This window comes from Heptranchias perlo, chromosome 9 (assembly GCF_035084215.1).
Source record: "Heptranchias perlo isolate sHepPer1 chromosome 9, sHepPer1.hap1, whole genome shotgun sequence".
Lineage (NCBI taxonomy): Eukaryota > Metazoa > Chordata > Chondrichthyes > Hexanchiformes > Hexanchidae > Heptranchias > Heptranchias perlo.
In genome coordinates, this window is record NC_090333.1 from 45,091,897 (window position 1) to 45,113,355 (window position 21,459).

A 21,459-nucleotide genomic window follows, 5' to 3' on the forward strand; every position below is an offset into this window, starting at 1 on the left:
TTTGAAAATATATTCCACAACTGCAGCAGCCTTACTTTGGTGGACCTGTCTAAAGCTGAAAATTTTAATTTTAGGTGAAAATAGAAGAAGCCCCCCAGTGTAACAAGATTGTTATAAACTTGGTATAATGTATAAAAGTGGATCATCATAGTTTGTTTAGTTCATCCCATTCTGAAATATAATTAATTGCAGTTCATTTGTTTAGATATTCCCAGTTCCAAGAGGAGTTCAGTCTTGACCAGGTGATGAAGTCTCGTCAGATCTTTGAATTCCTGACTCTCCTGCAGTGCTGGTAAGAACGGGGTATTCTTCAATTCGCTGGCTGCGCACATTTTGTTTTTTTAAAAAAAACTTTTCAAATGCAGTTTAACCAGGAGACCAATGCTAAAAATATGGTGTGTGTTTCCGTCCTACATGCTTTGATACTATTGTCCATGGTCACAAGTAAAGAATGATTATTTGCTTGAGGTACTGGAGAGCTGCCAACACCTGCTAATTGTTACACTAGCACGATTCAGGACTGGATGGGAGAAAATTGAGGTGGAGCGAAGCACTTTTTAAAAATTTGTTTGATGCACATATTGTAATCAATAAGATTAGAATAAGTAGTGAAGCTTTTCTTTTTGGCGTATTTTGTGAAATATTTTTCCAAATAGCCCAACATCTAATGGTGCAGGAGCAGCAGTCCTGGCGAGTGAGAAGTTTGTACGGAGACATGGCCTGGAGTCCAAAGCAGTCGAAATCCTTGCCCAGGAAATGATAACTGATATGGCCAGTAGCTTTCAAGAAAACAGCTGTATAAAGGCGGTAAGATTTTCAGTTTAAACCATGTGAATTGTGTGTGACCTTTGTAAAATGGCAGAGCCTGACATGTTCAACTTGGACAACCTTTAAGGTTTTCAATTAAATTTGTTTTGTTTGCCTGTAATCAGGCTGGTGACGTGATTTTTGGTTTTAAAGACACAGGGATGAATTTTCATGTGCCTGATTCTTTCGGACAGGAGGTGGGTACTGTGAGCCCGACACCCGTTTGATGGAATCGGTGCAAGGCCCAAACCATTTTCATGGTCGGGCCTCTTTTGAACAATCTCGGCAAGCTTCCAGCCTGGAACAGGAAATCTGTCGGCTCCTCTGCGGAGCCGAGCCAGAAGTGGACTCTTTTTATAGAGGGGGGTACACTGAAGGACTGGCAGCGGGTGGGAAGATTTTTGTGGGGCCAGGTGGAGCATTGTGACACCTCACAAATCATTTTTAAAACTCTTACTTGCTGTTTTTTTTGAGTGGGCTGCAGCAGTCCCTTTAAGGGCCAACAATTAGGCCACTCTACATCAAGTATCAATAGGCAGAGTGGTCATGGCGCAAGCTCTGCCCATTGGTACCTGAAAATTGCTTTGGGGTCCTTTGTACATCATAGGACCCTGATTTTCATAGCTCTGTCTGAAGCAGGCAGGAGCTCGAGCCACCCACTTGCAGGACTAGATGGAAATGGCAGTGGAAACAGAGAAGCAGGTATTTTCCCCACTCTATAACCCCATTCCTGCCAGGAACAAAAATTGGTCCCAGCGTTTAAGAGCTGTACCTGAACTCAGGATCCTCCAGAACATGCATGGCTGAGTGATTCTACCCGGTAACAATACCTCCAGCCACTAATTACCCAACTGGGAAATAGTGATACCAACTGCATTGTAGCTCAGCTCATTGATAATAACATTGTGTGTGTTGTAAAGACAGATTGCAATTAGGAAAAATGAAAATGAACTTACAAACCATAAATGAAATTCTTGAATACACAATTCAGTCAGTTATTGAAAGGAAAAGATCGGTTAAGGATAGAATCTTTCATCAGGATGCTACCCAAATCATCAACCTATCTTGCTAATTAGCACATTTCCAGAATTTTGTTACTACCAATTTTTTATTTTTTTTCCTGTGTATGCATAAACAGGTTATAATTCTTTAAGTTACATTCATTGTGTGTGACATCTATAAAAGAAGAAATAGGATCTTGGTGAATTTGAGATTGTTATTTTTTTTGGAAGGAGTGATGCACCTCAAATAGAAAATGCATTGACGGTGTGTGGTATTATTGAGAAACCTTGGTGAAGGAGAAGACCAATAGTGCAGAACATCACCAAGGTTGTAAAGAGTAGCACAGAAGAAAATGGTAGGAGGAAGGGAAGAGTGCAGGAGTTGACTGTAGCTTTGTGACCTTGGGAAAAGTTGAGTTACAGCAGAAGATGGTGCGATGAGCTTTGATTTTTTTTATTCTGAGAATGCAGGGGGACGAAGAATTTGTAGACTGATACAATAATAATAATAACTCCATTTTCCTCACCTGCCTGTGAGGTTATGTTCAATTCCTGTGCAGGCCATTAGTTGGGGATGTCCTGCCATGAAGAAAAATGAACATTGCAGCTGTACAATCCATACAGCATAGAAAAGCTGAGCTGTATTGGGCATCACTGCCAAACTTGTCAAGTAGTTAAAAGTCCAATGTTGTCCTTCTTAGCTGCTTCCAGCAAGTAAAAGCATTGTATAGTGCTATGGAGTGGTGGTCTGTAGGTTTGACTTCCATAGTACTATTGATTTCAACTGCATAATAGTAATATATTAAAAGGAGGAGAGTGATGCACCCAGTGCGTCATGGTAATGACTCAACAAGAGGACAAGAAGCACAGTCCTTATAAATTAGCAATCTCTCGGGGGTCATAGTGAGTTAAAGGTTACATTGTTTCAGAACATATCACCAGGGCAACTGATTTGCAGTGATTTGAATAAGTAAAATTATGTTTTTATTATGCAGTGTTCTAGGAGTGCAAGTATTTTTGGGCTAGAATTAGGTGATTAGTGTTTGTATTTTAGTCAAAGTTGAAAATCTGTGCCTTGAGGAGGATTGTTACATTTGTGTAGCAATGTGCTCGGATGTAATCTATTTTTTTAAATCCAAGACACAAGATGTCTGAGGTTGCAAGTTGGCAGGAAGGTTGCAGCATACTGCGAAGTGGGAGAGGGGAGTCTACAATTTCCAGAGTCCTGGGCTCTGGGAACATTTGGAGGGGGTAATGATTTTGGGAGCAATGGGACTGTCAGGAGTCTGGTAGGGGGAGGGTGGAATGTGGCAGTTGTGGGACGATTATCATGGGTTTGGGGCTAATGAAAGAGGGGGTCTTGGAATATGGGATGGAGGTGGCGGGGATAGGGGAGAGGAGGAGTTAACAGGTTCTGGGAGCACTGGGAGGAAGATCCCAGGGATTGTGAACAGTGGAAGGAGGTCTGGGAGCACCGGTTATCCAAGATCCACCTTAAAACTCATCTCTTTTTGATTAAGTTTTTGGTCATCCCTCTTCCTATGTCCTTCTTTGGCTCGGCATCCATTTTCTTTTAATATGTCTCTGTGAAGCCTTTTGGGACTCTTTTCTACATTAAAAGTGCTTTATAAATGCAAATTGCTGTTGTTGCAGGTACTTATTATGAGATTTCAATGCATCGTGCTCCCACGTATCAAATTTAACATATTGAGGATAATATATTTTGTTGTCTCTAATAATGGTGACATACATATTATTAGTGTCTATATACCAACCTTGGCCAACGCCGATGAAACCAAACATGAATTCAGTGACTATCTAGAGCATGTCAACTCACTGGTTCCTGGAAAGGACAAGCTCATTTATCATGGGTAACTTCAATGCTGGTGTAGGAGCTGACAACCAGTCCTGAAAGAGAGTCATTGGTAGACAGGACATAGGGAAATGAAACAGTAATGGAACACTGCTCCTTACGATGGTCAGATACTGTTCTGTACACATCACCAAAATTACATAGATGCACCCAAACATTGGCACCTGATTAACTGCATGCTGGTCCACCAGAGATGTCAAAATGGGAACACTTTTTGTATTAAAAGCAAAATCCACATTTTTCTATTCAATAATGTTTATGAAATTTTTAGAGACAATAACCTGGGACAGAATTAATTGGCACTTGGAAAAGTGTGGGCTAATAAATGAGAAGTCAGTAAGAATTTGTTAAAGGAAAATCATGTTTGACTAACTCGATTGAGTTCTTTTGTTGAAGTAACGAAGAGGGTTGATGAGGGTAGTGCAGTTGGTGTTGTGTATATGGACTTTCAAAAGGCATTTGATAAAGTACCACATAATAGACTCGTTAGCAAAATTAAACCCCATGGGATTAAAGGGACAGAGGCAGTGTGGTTACAAAGTTGGCTAAGGGACAGAAAGCAGAGAGTAGTGGTGAACGGTTGTTTTTCATACTGGAGGGAAGTATATAGTGGTGTTCTCCAGGGGTCAGTATTAGGACCACTGCTTTTATTCATATATATTAAGGACCTGGACTTGGTTATAGAGGGTATAATTTCAAAGTTTGTAGATGACACAAAACTTCGCAATGTAGTAAACAATGTGGAGGGTAGTAACAGATTTCAGGAAGACATAGACTGGTGAAATGGGCAGACACGTGGCAGATGAAATTTAATGCCGAGAAGTGTGAAGTGATGCATTTTGGTAGGAAGATTGAGGAGAGGCAATATAAACTAAATGGTACAATTTTAAAGGGGGTGCAGGAACAGAGACCTGGGGGTAGACATATACAAATCTTTGAAGGTGGCTGGACAAGTTGAGAAAGCTGTTTTTTTAAAAAAAAAAGCATATGGGATCCTGGGCTTTATTAATCAAGGCGTAGAGTACAAAAACAAGGAAGTTATGCTAAACCTTTATAAAACCCTGATTAGGCCTCAGCTGGAGTATTGTGTTCAATTTTGGCCACCAAACTTTAGGAAGGATGTCAAGACCTTAGAGAGGGTGCCGAAGAGATTTGCTAGAATGGTGCCAGGGATGAGGGACTTCAGTTATGTGGAGAGACTGGAGAAGTTGTTCGCCTCCTGTGCTGTACCTACTATGATATTATGAAATTGGTAAATCCTTACATTATCCATAAACTTTTTTAATGAAAATAGGAATTTTTAGTTTAATGAAACATTAGTGAAATTAATTTTCTTGATAGGCACAAACCTAGTAAAGCTTCTCAAGATTACAGATGGATGGCATTGGACTCCAGAATATAAAAACATCTGCTGTACTTAAAATTTTAGACCTAATGACAAAGGGCAGATTATTATCTGGAACATATACATTATAATAATGACTGACTTTAACTCTCTCTCATTTGGACACAGGTATAGATTATTTCTTTGCCAGCAAGATGTATCTTTATTCCTAAATTGTAGGTTTATCTACAAATTACCATCATATTATTATATGATCAAACATAATTTATGAATATCCTAATTGCAACAACACATGGCTAAGTAAAGTGACATCAGATAAATGGGATGGGCTTTATATAAGAGAGATAAATATAGTTTTAGGTTTCTTCATTCACTATGCAAGCACTTGTGGAGCTAAATCCTGGGTTCACTGAACCACCTGCAGTATTTTAAGGGTAAGAATGAGTCAGTCCAGGAATAGGTGCCTGATTTATTATGAATCAAATTTACCCGATGTAACTCTTTGAAAATAATCTTGTCTAAAATTGTTAGTATGCTGATAGGGTTAGATGAAGTAGGTTGGGAGGAGGCTCATGTGGAGCATAAACACCGGCAAAGACCAGTTGGGTCGAATGGCCTGTCTCTGTGCTGTTAATTCTATATAAATCCTATGTGAGATTTTCACGTGAGTATATGTGAGACCTCACGTTAAAAACATAAACACATCTAAAAGCAGGGAGCTGCATCCATAGATGGTGTACATGCATGTACCTTGGGCAAGGACAGGATCAAGCTTGTTGGTGATGCCCTTACAGTTAAATAGCCTTATGCTCCTTGTCTTGGATCACACTTGAAGAGTAGCCAGTTGGGCAAAGTTGCTGTATGGCTACTGACACATGCATCAGTACCTTAGCACAGAGCAATACATTCAGGAGAGGAAGGGAGAAAATTAGAGACCTGTGCTTATTTTCACTTTGCAGGTTGGGTTCGACATGACCAAAGAGGCAGCAAGAAAATGTTTTCAGAAAGCTGGTCTCAAACCTACTGATGTGGATGTCATTGAGCTTCACGACTGCTTCTCAGCTAATGAGCTCATTACTTACGAAGCTCTTGGGCTTTGTTCTGAAGGTAATTATTGGTTAAGGTTAATTATTAAATGCCTATTTGTATTGTAACTTTACTTGTGATGGTCCCATTAATGAGTTATTCCTCCCACAAGCCAATATGTCCATAAGAAAGGGAGTTATAAGCTGAATGAGTAATGTGATTGGAGGTTTATTAAGAAATATAATGCTTCCTGTTATTGGTATGCTATAACCCACTCTTCAGGCTTTGTGACTTATAGGTACTAATGTTACTTGGCGTATTTATTCTTTTCTGTATATTCTTTATACCTTTGTCTTGGATTCTTGACCCCCATCTCTGTTACAGTAGCAGGAATGTGAACATCTATAGCTTTTGGAGCCTGTGTTGCTCAAGTTAGAGGGACTGGTTGGCTATAAGCCTTGTTATTGTACATTTTCTTCAGGTAGGATATTTGCTTAGAACTGGCTAAATAAGAGTTTAAATTCAGAAATGTAAAAGTATGTAACGTAAAAACCATTTCTCCCATCATATCCTTCTCCTTGCACAGCGTGTGCAACATGCTCCATCATGGACTCTGCTCAATAATGTAACCTCTTTAGGGAAGGTTCTTTAAGTGTTCCCCTAACGTCATTGATCTAAAATCTGCATTACCTCCTTCTACTCTATCCCAACAATAAGCTTTAACCCAAATCTTACATGAGCACCCTCTGCCCCATTGCACGAGGGCGGCATCACTCTATCCTATACCTGCTTCCATTTGGCCTTTTTAAGTAGAATTGCTGATTTTGTGCTAACTTGACAGAATTATGCTTGGGGTACGTGCTGTGCAGATGCACCCATTTGGAATGTGGTTGGAACTGGCTTAAAGAATTTCACACAGAGCATTTGCAGCCATCAAATGCAAGTGACCTTCATCCCATCAATCTAAGTAGATTCAAACTCTATTTCCAGAAGTGAAATCAGTGTGCTAACCAGCTGCACCACTAATCTTCCTGTTGATAAACTTTCTAAGAGAAAGGTAATTACCTTATGTGTCTATAGAATTTTCCATTCATAGCTTTCCTGATTCCTCAATGGGTAATTTACATCACATGGTATGGAACTGAAACATACAGACTAGAAATCCTTGATTCAATCCAAGCTCGGTACTGAGTTAGCCAATCTCAGTCTGAATAGTGGTGAGGTTGTAATGATTAGGTCCATTTTCCTCTCACAAAGGAACAGGAAAATTCAGCCAGAATTTGCACTCCTGATTGCTGCTCAGTGACTTGTATTAGAAAATGCATATATGTAGATGTTGAGGACAGGATTTGTCTTAGCTATGATGGTTCCCACAATTAAATAGCATGACAGCATTCACCATCTAGACTCATAAAGATTGGTCATTTGGATGAGGTACCAGAGTTCACTTGTGCAATTGCATATCAGCATGAATCACTACCTGCAGGAGAGAAGGATAAGGGAAGACATTTTGGATGGAAGTTGAAGAAATACTTTCAGATTCTACCAAAATTGAGACTGAAAATTAGAAGTATTTACTACTTTGTTAGAATCACAAAAATGTAGAAAAAATGTCAGAATTCATATAATTGTCCATCAAGTACACTGGTCTCCTAAATCTCTTTCACATTTTTATATTGAGTTTCATTTGCTGATTGGTATTTGCTCTTCTAGGTAAAGCTGGAGAGTTGATTGAAAAAGGAGATAATACATATGGTGGAAAATGGGTGGTGAATCCAAGTGGTGGACTGATATCAAAAGGACATCCATTAGGCGCTACAGGTACTACTGTATACAAATATTCCACACATTGGTCTGTGTTGCAACATTGCTTGCTATTCGAGAGTGATTAACCCACAATAATATGCATGGAAGGAAGGAAATCAGAGATAGTCTCCTGAGGCTATGTCCATAGACATCCTAATGTGAGCTACAGAACAGAATTGGAGGGAACCTCGAAGCAGGTCACAGTAGGTTGATCCTGCACCCTACATGTTATTTCAGCACAACACAATGCAATTCAGAGATAAAACAAATGCAAATCAATAGCTGATGCTCCCTTTTATATTGCAGAAGCACTTATATGTGAAATGGTTCTGCAATGTGCCTGGATCCTTAGCATTGTGGAAGCAATCCCATTTATATAGGAGGGATTCTATTGTACTGATAGCAAAAGCGGGACAACTGTTTGTGCAAGCTATTTAAAAGTCGTAATTGTGACTTTAATTGACTGGCTATACACTTTCTCCGACGGCTGAAGAATGTCTATAGCCCTGCATCAACATTGCTGGTCTATTTTGGTGAGAAGAGCATCAGCCCAACCATGACTAGAAAAACTAGCTCATGGTGACTGCTTAAATTCACTGTTGGTTTCATTGCTGGCTCCAGAGGAGCCTTGGAAAACCATCTCTGTGGGTTCTCTGTTCCTTTACAGCTGTAGAACTGGACATGAGCAGCAATGTTGGGGAACTCCATCTTCTCCAAATCACACACTATCCTGAACTGGACATGTATTGGTGTTCCTTCATTGTTGCTGGGTCAGTATCCTGGAATTCCATACCTAACACCTTTTGTGAGAGCATCTTCACCACAACGACTACAGTGATTCAAGGAGAAAACCTACCACCACCTTCTCCTGGCAGCTAGGATAAGGAGAAATTTGGGAAAGTCCAATATCAGGAAGGTCAATTATCCTTCTCCAGGCCAGTTTCCCCTTTTTTGTACAGTGAAGATGTGCAATTCCTCACATCTCCACTAATACTCTACCCTTCAAGAATCTCCTAGTGGGTTGGCAGCTGCTTGTTCTTGAGCCTTTTTCAAATTACAGTGCACTCCTTTTAATTCTCTCACCTGTTAGGAAGCAGGGCCAGACAGAGGGATTAATACTTTATTGTATTTGAATGGAATTTGAGCCTTAAATTTCATGCCATCAATGAAAATACAATAGACATTAATCCCTCTGTTTGAGAAGTATGGAAACACAAATTGAGCACTTAACAGACCAAATCTCCCCAAAGTGGAAAATGTTTAACTTGTTTGTTTCATACTTAAATGTATTCTTTTTGGAAAAGGGATTCACCCCAAACCAGAGTAGGCAGGCCAGCTGTCCAGTTTGGGACTGACCATGCAATCATTTTGAAGAATAAAATCTGGACAGGAATATCCAGTTTTGGATTGTTGTACTTATTTTAAACTGTTGTATGTCTACGTGAGCAGACCTGTCTTGCGTATGATCAATGCCTTTTTAGAAACTGTCCTGCCCTGTCCAATTATGATATGAGTAAAAGATCATGGTTGCATCAAGTTACATAGAGTCTATGGCACAGAAGTAGGCCTTTCGGCCCAACTGGTCTATGCCGCATTTATGCTCCACATGAGTCTTCTCCCACCCCTGTTCAACTAACCCTATCAGCTGGTGGAGCTTGCTGAATATTAATAGATATACCTGTACCACCCCTCTCCTCAGTAAAATAAGAGGGTCTGTTCTTAATACAGCTGATGAACAGGCCAGTCAGCATTCACACATACATTTTTCTAAGTATGTGTGCGCGTGCTTAGGGTAAATTTCAGGAATGATGCACTCCTAGTATGGAGCCCTCCTCGATTGGAACACAAATTGCATAAAGGTCCCTTCACATTATACAGCCTATTCTACAGCTGTGCTTATATCAAACAGAACTCCAGGACTGGAGGGCAGTATCACTGAAATTACCCTGACATCAATATAATCCAGTAATTAAAAAGGAAGATTTAGTAACATTTTTGGAGTCATTTGTAATTCTTTTTAAAATATTAATTATTGTTCCAATTGATCTGCCATGGCATTACTTATGGGTGAAATTTAAAGATAAAGGGCCCGATTTTACCAGGGGTGCGGGTTCTCGGCGGGTGGGCCAGCGGGCGCGTTAAAAACGCGCCCGGTGAAATTAGTGGGTTTCCCGCGCGATCGTAGCAGGCAACACACTAATTGGAGCCACTTAACTGCACCTCCGGGTTCCACGCTGCTGATCTGCGCGTCGGGCGGGCTGCGCATGCGCAGTACGATCTGTCAGCTGGAGGCGCTCTATTTAAAGGGGCAGTCCTCCACTGACAGATGCTGCAACAAATTTGAAAACTTACAGCATGAAGCAGCCCAGGGGGAAGGCTGCTCCCAGTTTAATGATGCCTCACCCCAGGTATCAATACATGGGGTGAGGAGGAGGGGGAGGACAGAGATCTTCCACCCGGCGGGCGGGAGGAAGCGGCCTGCCTCTGCCACCAAGAAGGCCTGGCTCGAGGTGGCAGAGGAGGTCACCAGCGCCACCAACGTATCGCCCACCTGCATACAGTGCAGGAGGCGCTCCAATGACATCAGTAGGTCAGCCACAGTGAGAACACGTAGTCTTTCCCCTACACACTGTCTGCCACAACACTGCCCCCACCCCACATCTCCTTCGGCACTGCCAACACTACTCTGTCACATCACCCCTCATACCCACTCAAACCCCATCCTCATCTTACCTGCACCTACTCACCTCGCCAGTACTCACCCCGCCACTACCACGCAACCCAACCCTCATACAATCTCATGGCTCTATCCCATACTCACCCTCTCGTGCATCTCTCATGGCCAGCCTCACTCAACCTGCCACCATCTGTGCTGCAGCCACAGGGCATGCATCACATATGTGCAGTAGGCAGCGTAAGGCAAACGTGCCGTGAGCATGAAGGGGATGCACAAGGGTGTTTGAGGGTTTGTCATGGGTGTTACCTATATTGAATATCAGAACAACTCACAGCACACATTATATTGGCACCACTACTGCCATGTCTTCGCGAATCCTGTCTGTTTTGCGCAATAATGCCCGCTCCTGTGTATCACTATGCGGACCCACCACTGATGCCACCCATTGTCACCGCAGAGTGGGTGTGGGTGGTTTTGCAGTGCTCTTCTGCGCAGATGACTGAGAGACATCGGCGATGTCCCCGGTTGCACCCTGGAAGGCTGCGGAGGAGAAGTTCGTGAGGGCAGTGGTGACGTTGACAGCGACAGGTAGGAGGATGGTGCATGGGCCAGCCGGGAGCAGCTCGGCATGAAAGAGGCTGCAGATGTCCACGGCTACATGGCGAGTGACTCTGAGCCTCCGTGTGCACTGCTGCTCAGAGAGGTCCAGGAAGCTGAGCCTCGGTCTGTGGAACCTGTGGCGAGGGTAGTGCCCTCTGCGACGCATCTCTCTCTGCGGTAGCCCTCCCTCCTGCTGTACAGGTGGATGTGTCACAGCACTCTGTTGTGGAACTCCACGTATCAAAGGTGGACAGGGTGGATGGCGAGGCTGGTGAAGCTGTTCGCCCTCCGAGGAGGTCATGACTGCAGCTACGGCAGCCCCCATCCGCAAGATGTACATGTGAGAGGGTCCGCAAGGTAGGTACATGTCTCCGGACCCCGGGGTAAGTGAGCAGGTTGGTGACTTTGACCGTCAGGAGGGGGGTGGTGGAGGCGAAACTTTGTCCCAAGTGACAGAGCGGCCTCCTGCAATGGGTGAGGGTCTCCCCCGCCCCCCCCCCCAACTTGTAAAATGGACCTTTGCAGCTGCCACAGGCTGACAGCTCAACACGTCCATTCGACCTGGGAGTGTTTCCCCCAGTGTGTGAAACAGTCCCATGTTTATCCAAAATCACACACAGTCCTTTAATCAGGTCAGTTAATGACCTGAACAAGCAAAGTAAATACTCTCAAGTGGCATCCCGCTGGCTTTAATTGCCTGCGGGATTCCCACCAGCGGGGGCTGCGCGTGCACGCCGGCGCGTCAGCGTGGAACCCGGAAGTGGGCGGAATCGAGGCGCGATCCGGTCCCGCTGCTCCATTTCGGGATTTTCGAGGCCCCCCCGCCGAGAACGCACCCGAGAGCGGGTGCTAAAATCGGGCCCAAAATTTCTGTTTCCTTCTTTCGTTCTCTTTTTTTCTCTCTCTCTTCTCCCCCCCCCCCCCCCCCCCAACTCTTTTCTTGCCCTTGTCGAAAACTTAATTACCTATTATACACAATGCATTAACTCCAAACACCAATTTTCAGACAAGTAAGAATTTTAATTAAAAGAAACTTGAGCTCAAGTGGAAGGGTGTCTAATACAATGGTTAGAACCACCTCTTCACTGAACAGAGGAAACAGTTAACTTTTATACAGTTCAATTAGTAACATCTGTCTATCATAGAATATGGGTGTACATGTACATTCTTATTGGTTCAAGTGGTTAGTCAATCAAAAATGGGGAACCCACCCTCTGGTTCCCCATGACTGTTTAAGAACCACGAGACAGAGTCTGGGAAAACACGTTGCCTTAGCAACACTTTGTTATCAGTGGTTCTGTACCTAGTCTCAAGGCTATATGGTCATTAATTTCTGTCAGTTGGACAGTTATCTCATAAGCAGACAATAGCTCTTCTGTGTGTCTTTGCTGGGAACGAGAACACATAAGCTTCCCATTATATTCAGCTGGTCAGCTAACATGGTCAACTTATCCATCATGCTTTTCAGCTTTATGGTTTAGGTGTATTAGAAAGTTAATTTGGTCAGGCATTTCTTTATGGTTTTCCACACCCTCACCCTCTTTCCCTGCCTTTTCTTCTCTTTTGCTTTCCCTCTCTCTGCTTCCGCCCTCTGCCCTCTCGTTTGCACATGCACTCTCTCTTAATGCCCTTTTCATTTTACAGTTGATTAACTGGTAATGGCTTTGCCAACAATCCTGTTTGAAATTGCTAAACTTTTGGGACTTTTATTATGTAAGGAACCATAGCCCTCTACCCTGTTGTGATTCAGTTCAGGTTTTGTACACTTTTGGACCCTAAATTGTAGGCCTCAAATTCAGTAAATAAAAGTCTTTATCTTCTAATAGCTGTACGTCACAACAGGAAGAATAGAGCTCAAAATACGAAATTTAAAAATATTTGACAAACAAATGATGACTGTAGTATTGTGTCTGTATTTTGTGTGTAAAAGTACCTGATACCTTTTTTGTTATTTTCAATCCCAATCCTGGTTATTTTTCCCTATATTATGAAAGTTCGTAAAGGACAATACTCCAGTCCAGTACAACGAGCATCAGCTGCACTTCTCTGTGCCAGTTGCAAATTATTGATATATTTTGTGCTGTATGCTTTGTGTCCAGTGGGGATTGCATTGAAACCTGCCAAACTGTTTTAATTCAACTCTCTTTTTTTCTCTTAAATGTTATCCAAGAGGAAAAAAATCTTTCATCCCATCTGTCTGGGCTTCATTCAAATCCAGATTACTCAAAGGCAAAATCTGTTATGAAATTATTTTGCAGTTGAACCTATTCACATTTGCTGCTTCCAATTGGCAGGTCTGCTGATATAACCTGGATTGTAAATCCTCAGGATTAGTCTGTCATTTCTGCAATCCTCTTGCTAAAAATTATGAATATTATTCAGCCTGAAGTGTACCTCAAGAAGCTACCATCTCTTTTCTTGGGTCTTTCTGTATGCTTTTTTCACCCTGTTTCTAGTAATCCTGCCTCTGACTGTGATTATTCACTGGGAACTAAATTCTGGTCATCTTGCAGTGAGGTTACATACCTTTTTTGAGCAAGAATTATATAAGGAACTGAACAAAATGACCTGACATCAGTTTTGGTATTGACCCCTGCCACTGGGAAGAGAGATTTGTCCATGCAGATAAAATAGAACCGGTTAGCTGATTCCTTTCATTAGGAATAAGACTACAATACCTATTTCCCCATATATATTATTTAAAATCTTGTGTGTGGGTTTCCCATATTGTTGCTGTGTTGTAGAGTTCCTTTGACCAATCAGATCGTAGAACCTGAGATCAACACAGCACATCCCAAAACTTTGACCATTCAGATTCCAGAGACCACTGTCCCTTTAAGCAATCAGATCTCTGTAATATCATTTCTCATAGGATGTTTTTCTGAATGAAATGGTCACGTTTCTGTACAAAGGTAGATAAGAGTAGGCCTCCCTCTGATCACTGCTGTGTTAGCTGACCTCAGCCAGGGTAGCAATGGGGTGTCACAGTGGCCCTGGCCAGGGAGGGGAGAAAGTTCAGCCAGGGTTCCTGCTATCCAGTGACTTTCTGCTGCAAAGTGCATTTGTGTCACATGAGATCAAGGTCAGGCTCTGATATAATTGAATAGATTGTAAAGGGTAGGTCATGCTTAACGAACCTGATTGAATTTTTTTGAAGTGGTAACTAAAGTAGTGAACAGGGGAATGTCTATGGACGTTGTTTATATGGACTTCCAGAAGGCATTCGATTAAAGTAGATAAGAGACTGTTAGCTAAAGTTGAAGCTCATGGAATTGAGGGCAAATTATTGATCTGATTAGGCAGGAGACAGAGAACCAGGATAATGGGCAGGTACTCAAATTGGTAGGATGTGACTGGTGGTGTCCCATAGGGATCTGTGTTGAGGCCTCAACTATTTACTGTATTTATTAACAACTTAGATGATGGGATAGAGAGCCACATATCCAAGTTTGCCGATGCTTACAATGCTGCCTATCTTTGTACCACTGTAGATGGAAGCATAAAATTACAGAGAGATATTAACAGATTAAGTGAATGGGCAAAATTATGGCAAATGTAGGTAAGTGTGAGATCATCCACTTTGGACCTAAAATTGATAGATCAGAGTACTTTCGAAATGGTGAAAAGCATGAAACAGTGGAAGTCCAAAGAGACTTGGGGGTCCATGTATATAGATCATTAAAATGTCATGGACAGGTACAGAAAATAATCAACAAGGCTAATGAAATGCTGGCCTTTATATCTGGAGGACTAGAATAAAAGGGGATAGAAGTTATGCTACAGTTAGACCACACCTGGAGTACTGTGTTCAGTTCTGGGCACCGCACTTTAGGAAGGATATATTGGCCTTGGAGGAAGTGCAGCGTAGATTTTCTAGAATGATACCTGGACTCCAAGGGTTAAATTACGAGGAGAGATTACACAAACTAGGGTTGTACTCCCTGGAATTTAGAAGGTTAAAGATTGGTTTAAAAAAAGCTTATGGGGTCCTGAGCTGCTTTAATAGAGGCATAGAGTACAAAAGCAAGGAAATTATGCTAAACCTTTATAAAACACTGGTTAGGCCTCAACTGGAGCATTGTGTTCAATTCTGAGCACCACACTTTAAGAAGGATGTCAAGGCCTCAGAGGATGCAGAAGAGATTTACTGGAATGGTGCCAGGGATGAGAAACTTCAGTTATGTGGAGAAACTGGAGAAGCTGGGGTTGTTCTCCTTACAACAGAGAAGGTTAAGAGGGAGATTTGATAGAGGTATACAAAATCATGAACGGTTTTAATCGAGTAAGCAAGGAGAAACTGTTTCCAGTGGCAGACAGGTCGGTAACCAGAGGACACAGATTTAAGGTGATCGGTAAAAGAGCCAGAGACTATATGAGGCAACATTTTTTTATGCAGCAAGTTGTTGTGATCTGGAATGCACTGCCTTAAAGGGTGGTGGAAGAAGATTCAATCATGGCTTTCACAAAGAAATTGGATAAATACTTGAAGGGGGAAAAAAATTGCAGGGCTATGGGGAAAGAGCCGGAGAATGGGACTTACTGGATTGCTCTTACAAAGAGCTGGCATGGGCTGAATGGCCTCCTGTGCTGTAACCATTCTATAATTCTAATTGTTAATTTTAAATTTGGGATTGATAGATTTTTTTTTTTGTTAACCAAAGATATTAAGGGATATGGGGCTAAGGCGGATATATGGAGTTAGGTCATTGATCAGCCATGATCTCATTGAATGGTTGAGCAGATTTGAGGGGCTAAGTGGCCTACTCCTGTTCCTAATGTTGGCCCTATCTTCACTCATGCATGAAGAATAGCCACTTAATAACGTACTGAAAGGCTGCCAGTGTCTGAAACCATGTTCTAAGAACAGTCAACACCGCCAGGAGATGAAGTTTTTACGCTATGCCTGAATTTCCTCAATCTTTTACGGCAATTCTGCAAAACTTCCTCCAAAACCCTCTGCCACTCATTAACATAGCTCCACAATGCAAAAGCGCAGCTCACATGAATTTCCTGAATTGATGCCAGTTCTAAATGGGCTGTAAATTTACACCTAAAATTTTAGGCACTACGGGACCCAAAGTCATATTTCAGGAGTTGTGTGTTTTTTTTTTGTAAGCTGCATCTTTGTGGTATCAGAATATTTTGCATTAGAAATTGAAAATCTGCCATAATTGCATTTTCTTAAAAATGCTGTGCCAAATGTGCATAACTGATGGTCTGATGGCTTCAAACTTTAATTTTCATACATAAAGAGAGACATGAAGAAGGAATATGGCATTAGTGCAGCGCCCTCCTTGGGCCCCTGTTGGTTACACTGATTTCCACTTGTTTTATGCTGGTTTTTAAATTCCGGCTTATGCCATTGAGATTCTTAGGAAATGCCAGTGCAACTCGCCGACAGGAAGATTGCCGTAAATTTCAGCGTAACTTACTTATGTTTTTTCAGGAAATTCCGAGCCTATTATAGAAAGGATATTATTAAACTAGAAAGAGTGCAGAAAAGATTTACTAGGATGCTACCGGGACTTGATGGTTTGACTTACAGGGAGAGGTTAGACAGACTGGGACTTTATTCCCTGGAGAGTAGGAGGTTAAGGGGTGATCTTATAGAAGTCTATAAAATAATGAGGGGCATAGATAAGGTCGATAGTCAAAATCTTTTCCCAAAGGTAGGGGAGTCTATAACGAGGGGGCACAGATTTAAGGTGAGAGGGGAGAGATACAAAAGGATCCAGAGGGGCAATTTTTTCACTCAAAGGGTGGTGAGTGTCTGGAACGAGCTGCCAGAGGCAGTAGTAGAGGCGGGTACAATTTTGTCTTTTAAAAAGCATTTGGACAGTTACATGGGGAAGATGGGTATCGAGGGATATGGGCCAAGTGCAGGCAATTGGGACTAGCTTAGTGGTATAAACTGGGCGACATGGACATGTTGGGCCGAAGGGCCTGTTTCCATGTTGTAACTTCTATGATTCTATGATTCTAACATATTCTACTTAAGGGCTGGCTAATTAAAAATTTAATATTTTAATTTTTTTTTCAACTGCAGAGGATAACCACTGCATCTACTTGCAGAAATAAAAAAAAATGGCTGGCAGCAGTAAAGTTAAATGTATTTATCTGGTTTTGTAGCTTTTCTTTTCTATTTGTGTTTGACCACATAAACAAAAGAATAATGTAGTGAAAAATGATATTAGATGATAAATAATGGAAAAGTATGAAAAATACCTTCAATTTTGGCAGTGGTTGGGAAAGATGCGAGTCAGAACAACAGTGCCACTTATGGTGGGAGGACTGAAAGGCAAGTTTAATGATAAGCGTGGATACTTCAGTTTACACGAGCTATAAGCAGGTATTAGAGGCATGGGAACACATAACAGGCATTAAATGATCATGACTTGGGAAGTGCATGCATTCAATATTTTTAAATATTCTAGATTATGAAAATTTGATACCATATTATAGCCTCAAAACCAACCTGTGGAGCTTTTCATTTACAAAATGACAAGTGTCCTTTACAGCTGGACTCCATCCCTGAATATAACCTCTTAAATGTAAACCACTGTTGTAGTTGTTTTATCTATCTGGTTTACATGCTCATTTTAAGTATTTTTAGAAAACACACTGATTAGTTTGATTTTCATATTTTACCTACTGGATCTTTCTCCTAACATTCTAGATCAAACTCCATCTGGAAAACACATTCTGTGGTTCCATAACAGGAAATGGTTATTCTTTTTTAAAATATCCATGTGTTCACCATATTAGCAGAGACCAATAATTTTACTATTGAGAATTTAATGGCTGCAAGATTTTAGCAGAGAAAAAGTAGCCAGTCAAAGGTTTACTGTTACTTGTTTTAAAAAAAAAATTGCAAGAATGGTATTTAGAGCTATTGCACCCCATAGATTTTGAAATATCATTTTAACACTGTCCCTAGTTTGAATTTTCCAATGCATCAGCTGTGTATACAAATATATTCAGAAAGGAATTGTTGGACCATACTAGCAGATGAATTGTAACCAAGGGAATATTTATAAAAAGAACACATAAAACTGTATAGGAAATAGCAGCTTTTTTTGTTCCTTTTTTTTTCTTGGCCAGATGGAATCTTCTTCATTGGCGTATAGTACCAGATGCTCTCCAATTTAATGGTTGTCTTTTGATACTCACTGTCCACTTAGTAGGACACTGGATAGTTCCTGGCATCCTTGGAACTATACTGTAGCAAAAGTCAGTTCTTTTAGCAGTGGGCTGGAAAATAGGACATAGAATTAGAACAAATGCTCTCCGGGTGGTACAACAGGTTTACTAGCTGTGTCCCACAAGCTAGGAAATGTTTTTTCTTTTTCTTTCCTAGCCCAGAGATACTGAAGTTATTCAATTGCAAACTTTGATGTTAAGTGTTGGTGGGTAGTTCAATCATGGGAGGGAGAGAGGCAGCTGAGTTTGAGCCTGTCCTCACCCAACATTTAAATGTTCACTTCCAGCAGGGGTCGCTGGATAGCAATCAAGAGTGGAAACCCCAGATGATTGTCCCCTTCCTAACCACTGTTCTAGCTGTGATCAGCTAACTCAGTAAAGGGTCGAACCTGGAACCTTCCTGTGTGGTCCAGCTACTAAAATTGTTGTTCAGTCATGGTAAATCAGTGGCACTGATGTTATCCCCTTCATGGCATGACCACCCCTATTATAAAGTACTGTATTCTCTGGATTACCGTAAGCAGCACCATCATCATCATAGCTTGTTGCTCCAAAACCACTATCTGGTGTTGTCATTTATCTCAAACTGAATAGTTCCTTGGGAGTGCAGGATGTTGGCAGGGGACACTGCATCAAGCAGTGTTCAAGTGTTTGCCATATCTGAGGTCATCTCTCAGCTTCCACTTGGTCATATTGTCTTAAGCTCTCGCTCAATTTAAGGTACTCCCAGTATTTTCATTCAAGGTCAGTGCCTGGATGGAGTTGTTTTGTGGGAACCAGGATCCTCAAGATAATAAGAGACGTGGAGAGAGCAGATGCTGAGGAAAGGACATTGGCGAGGCAGAAGGATTTAGGGAGGGAGTTTCAGGGAGTGGGATCTAAGCAGCTGACTGTCTGGTCTAGCAAAGGCTGCAAAGTCAGTCAGGCTTTAAACAGAAAGCTGCAAGGGCAAGTGTTGGCCAGGCAAAGAAATATTGGGTACTTGGGAATTATTTTGTTTAAGTCAAGCAAGATAACATACTGATATGGGCAAGCATGGCATGTTCATTATTATTACACAGAGACAAGTGTGCAGATTGAACTAAGTGAATATGATCATAACTTGCTCTGTTTGTTCACTTGCTGTTAAATAAAGCAGCTTAACAAATAGTATCTCGCTATCTTACTGTGTACTTTCTCGGTCTGCCTTCAAAGAAATTGAAAAGGTGCACATGAGGAAGACATGAATATGTAATTCAGATTATAAGAGGATTCTATTGTTTTCCCCCAACCCCACCCCTGGTTATGCTATCCTATAGTTAGATATTGGGCACTATAGGTACACCCAAAAACTTTCAGCTATCAGCATCACTGTGCCCAAGAGAATATCTACGGCAAGATCCTAAACTTGTAAGGATAAATGCATTTGGGGGCACATGCAAGATGATAGTGTCTATATGCATAACAAGGGGCATGAACAGTAAATCATTTAACTAGATACTGGGCAATAAAAGCCTATTGCTGACGTATAGGGGGACGCAATGTCCACTTGCAGGAGTGATTAGAGATGCTGAACCTGAGAATATCTTGTGCAGTCCCAAAATTTGTGTCACCTGTCTTTAATCTTTGGACTATCCAGTAGTGATAATCTGACCATCCTCTACATCACTGAAGCAGCAGGGTTAGGAATGATTTGCAGCCTTGAGTCATTCTTTCATTGGCCAGGTATCACCAACATAAATTGTTAGGTGAGGGATTGTGTGTTGAGGGAAATCTGAAAAAAATGTTAGTGAAATCCATCCAGTCCAGGGAAGCCTAAACTTTCCTCCTGGGGCTCGGAGGAGCACTCCTGCTCCTCCTAGCTCTACATGGAAAATAAAAAAAGTAACCAAACTTAACTGGGCTTCTTCTGGCCCTGGCTCCTATTCCCACTGCCTTCACCTGGCGGACAAGCCACAATGGCTTCCCTGCTCAGGTCATAGTTAAAATTGCAGTCTGGGGCCTGATGATGTAATCGAACCATGATCTGCATATTTAAAGAAGGACCCCATTGGCTGCAGGCAGGCAACCTTGCTGCCTGCTCAGAAGAGCAGGTTAAAATAGAGAACAGCAGGATTGGTGTGGGCATCAACGGGTAAGTCACCTAGCCGATTTTAACTGCCCGTCTGCTGGATTTCCACTAGGCAGGCAGGGTTAAAATAATTTGGATTATTTTACTTTGGAAACAAGGCAAATTGGTCAAATTATCAGATGATAGCAAACTAGGATAAGCAATTGATTTCAAGGAGATAGGTGTGTGCATAATAGACGGGGGGGACAGACTTAAAAAGAAAGTCTTATACTTTCATATATTAAAGTTTTTGAATACATAAATCTTCAGTTGCAATAAAGTTTTGATTAAATATAGTCTCCTGGGAAAATACAAATTGAATTAGACCACTCTGGGAGGCTATAAATTATGTTAAAAGTAGAAAGTAAAATGCTTTTACATATGAGAAGTACCTTCTGGAATTTATGCTTTGTTCTGCAAACATTCTTCATCTACTACTGTAGAACAACCAAACCTAGCTCCCAACAATTGTGGGATTTTTTTCAATTTTGAGGTGAAAATAAATTAATAATTTTCTTTTGATTTGGTATTACCTTATTACCTTATTAACCTTTGGTTTTCAATTTAATTTTAATCAGGATGTCCCAACATTAAAGAGCACAGATGAGAAATGCAGCAGTGGTGTGCAAGACTGCCATGCCAGCAAAATCAGCTGATCTTTCAGTTCTAAAAGTTATTGGGCTCTTTCTCTCTTCTCTACCCCCCCTCCACCCCCCCAGCACTGACTCACATTCTATCCTTTCTAAACATTGGTGGTTGAGAGGTATGACTACAACATGCTTGGAAGTCATGAGGCTCAGTCATGAATAGTGTGGAGTTTTAATATCTGGCCATTAATCAGTCTAGTCTCTAATGCGTCTGTCAATAAGCAAAGTATCACCTTGCACCCAATTGGCTCAAATATTATATACATAAAACAGCAATGTCTCCCAACTTAACAATCTTTTTAAAAATATATATATATAAACACTGTAATAATGACAGGCTATCAGTCAACTTATGAGCAATGACACGGGAGATGTGCTGGTGTTTTAA

General features: G+C 41.4%; 1 protein-coding gene across 1 annotated transcript in view; it reads left to right on the forward strand.

Moving 5' to 3' along the window:
• The window catches only part of scp2a (sterol carrier protein 2a), a 101,153-nt gene that overhangs the window by 24,013 nt on the left and 55,681 nt on the right, over window positions 1-21,459 (forward strand). The window contains exons 8-11 of the mRNA XM_067990309.1: window positions 206-292; window positions 657-807; window positions 5,986-6,133; window positions 7,766-7,873. Of these exons, the coding sequence (XP_067846410.1) occupies window positions 206-292; window positions 657-807; window positions 5,986-6,133; window positions 7,766-7,873 (494 nt within the window). The remainder of the gene's footprint in view (window positions 1-205; window positions 293-656; window positions 808-5,985; window positions 6,134-7,765; window positions 7,874-21,459) is intronic.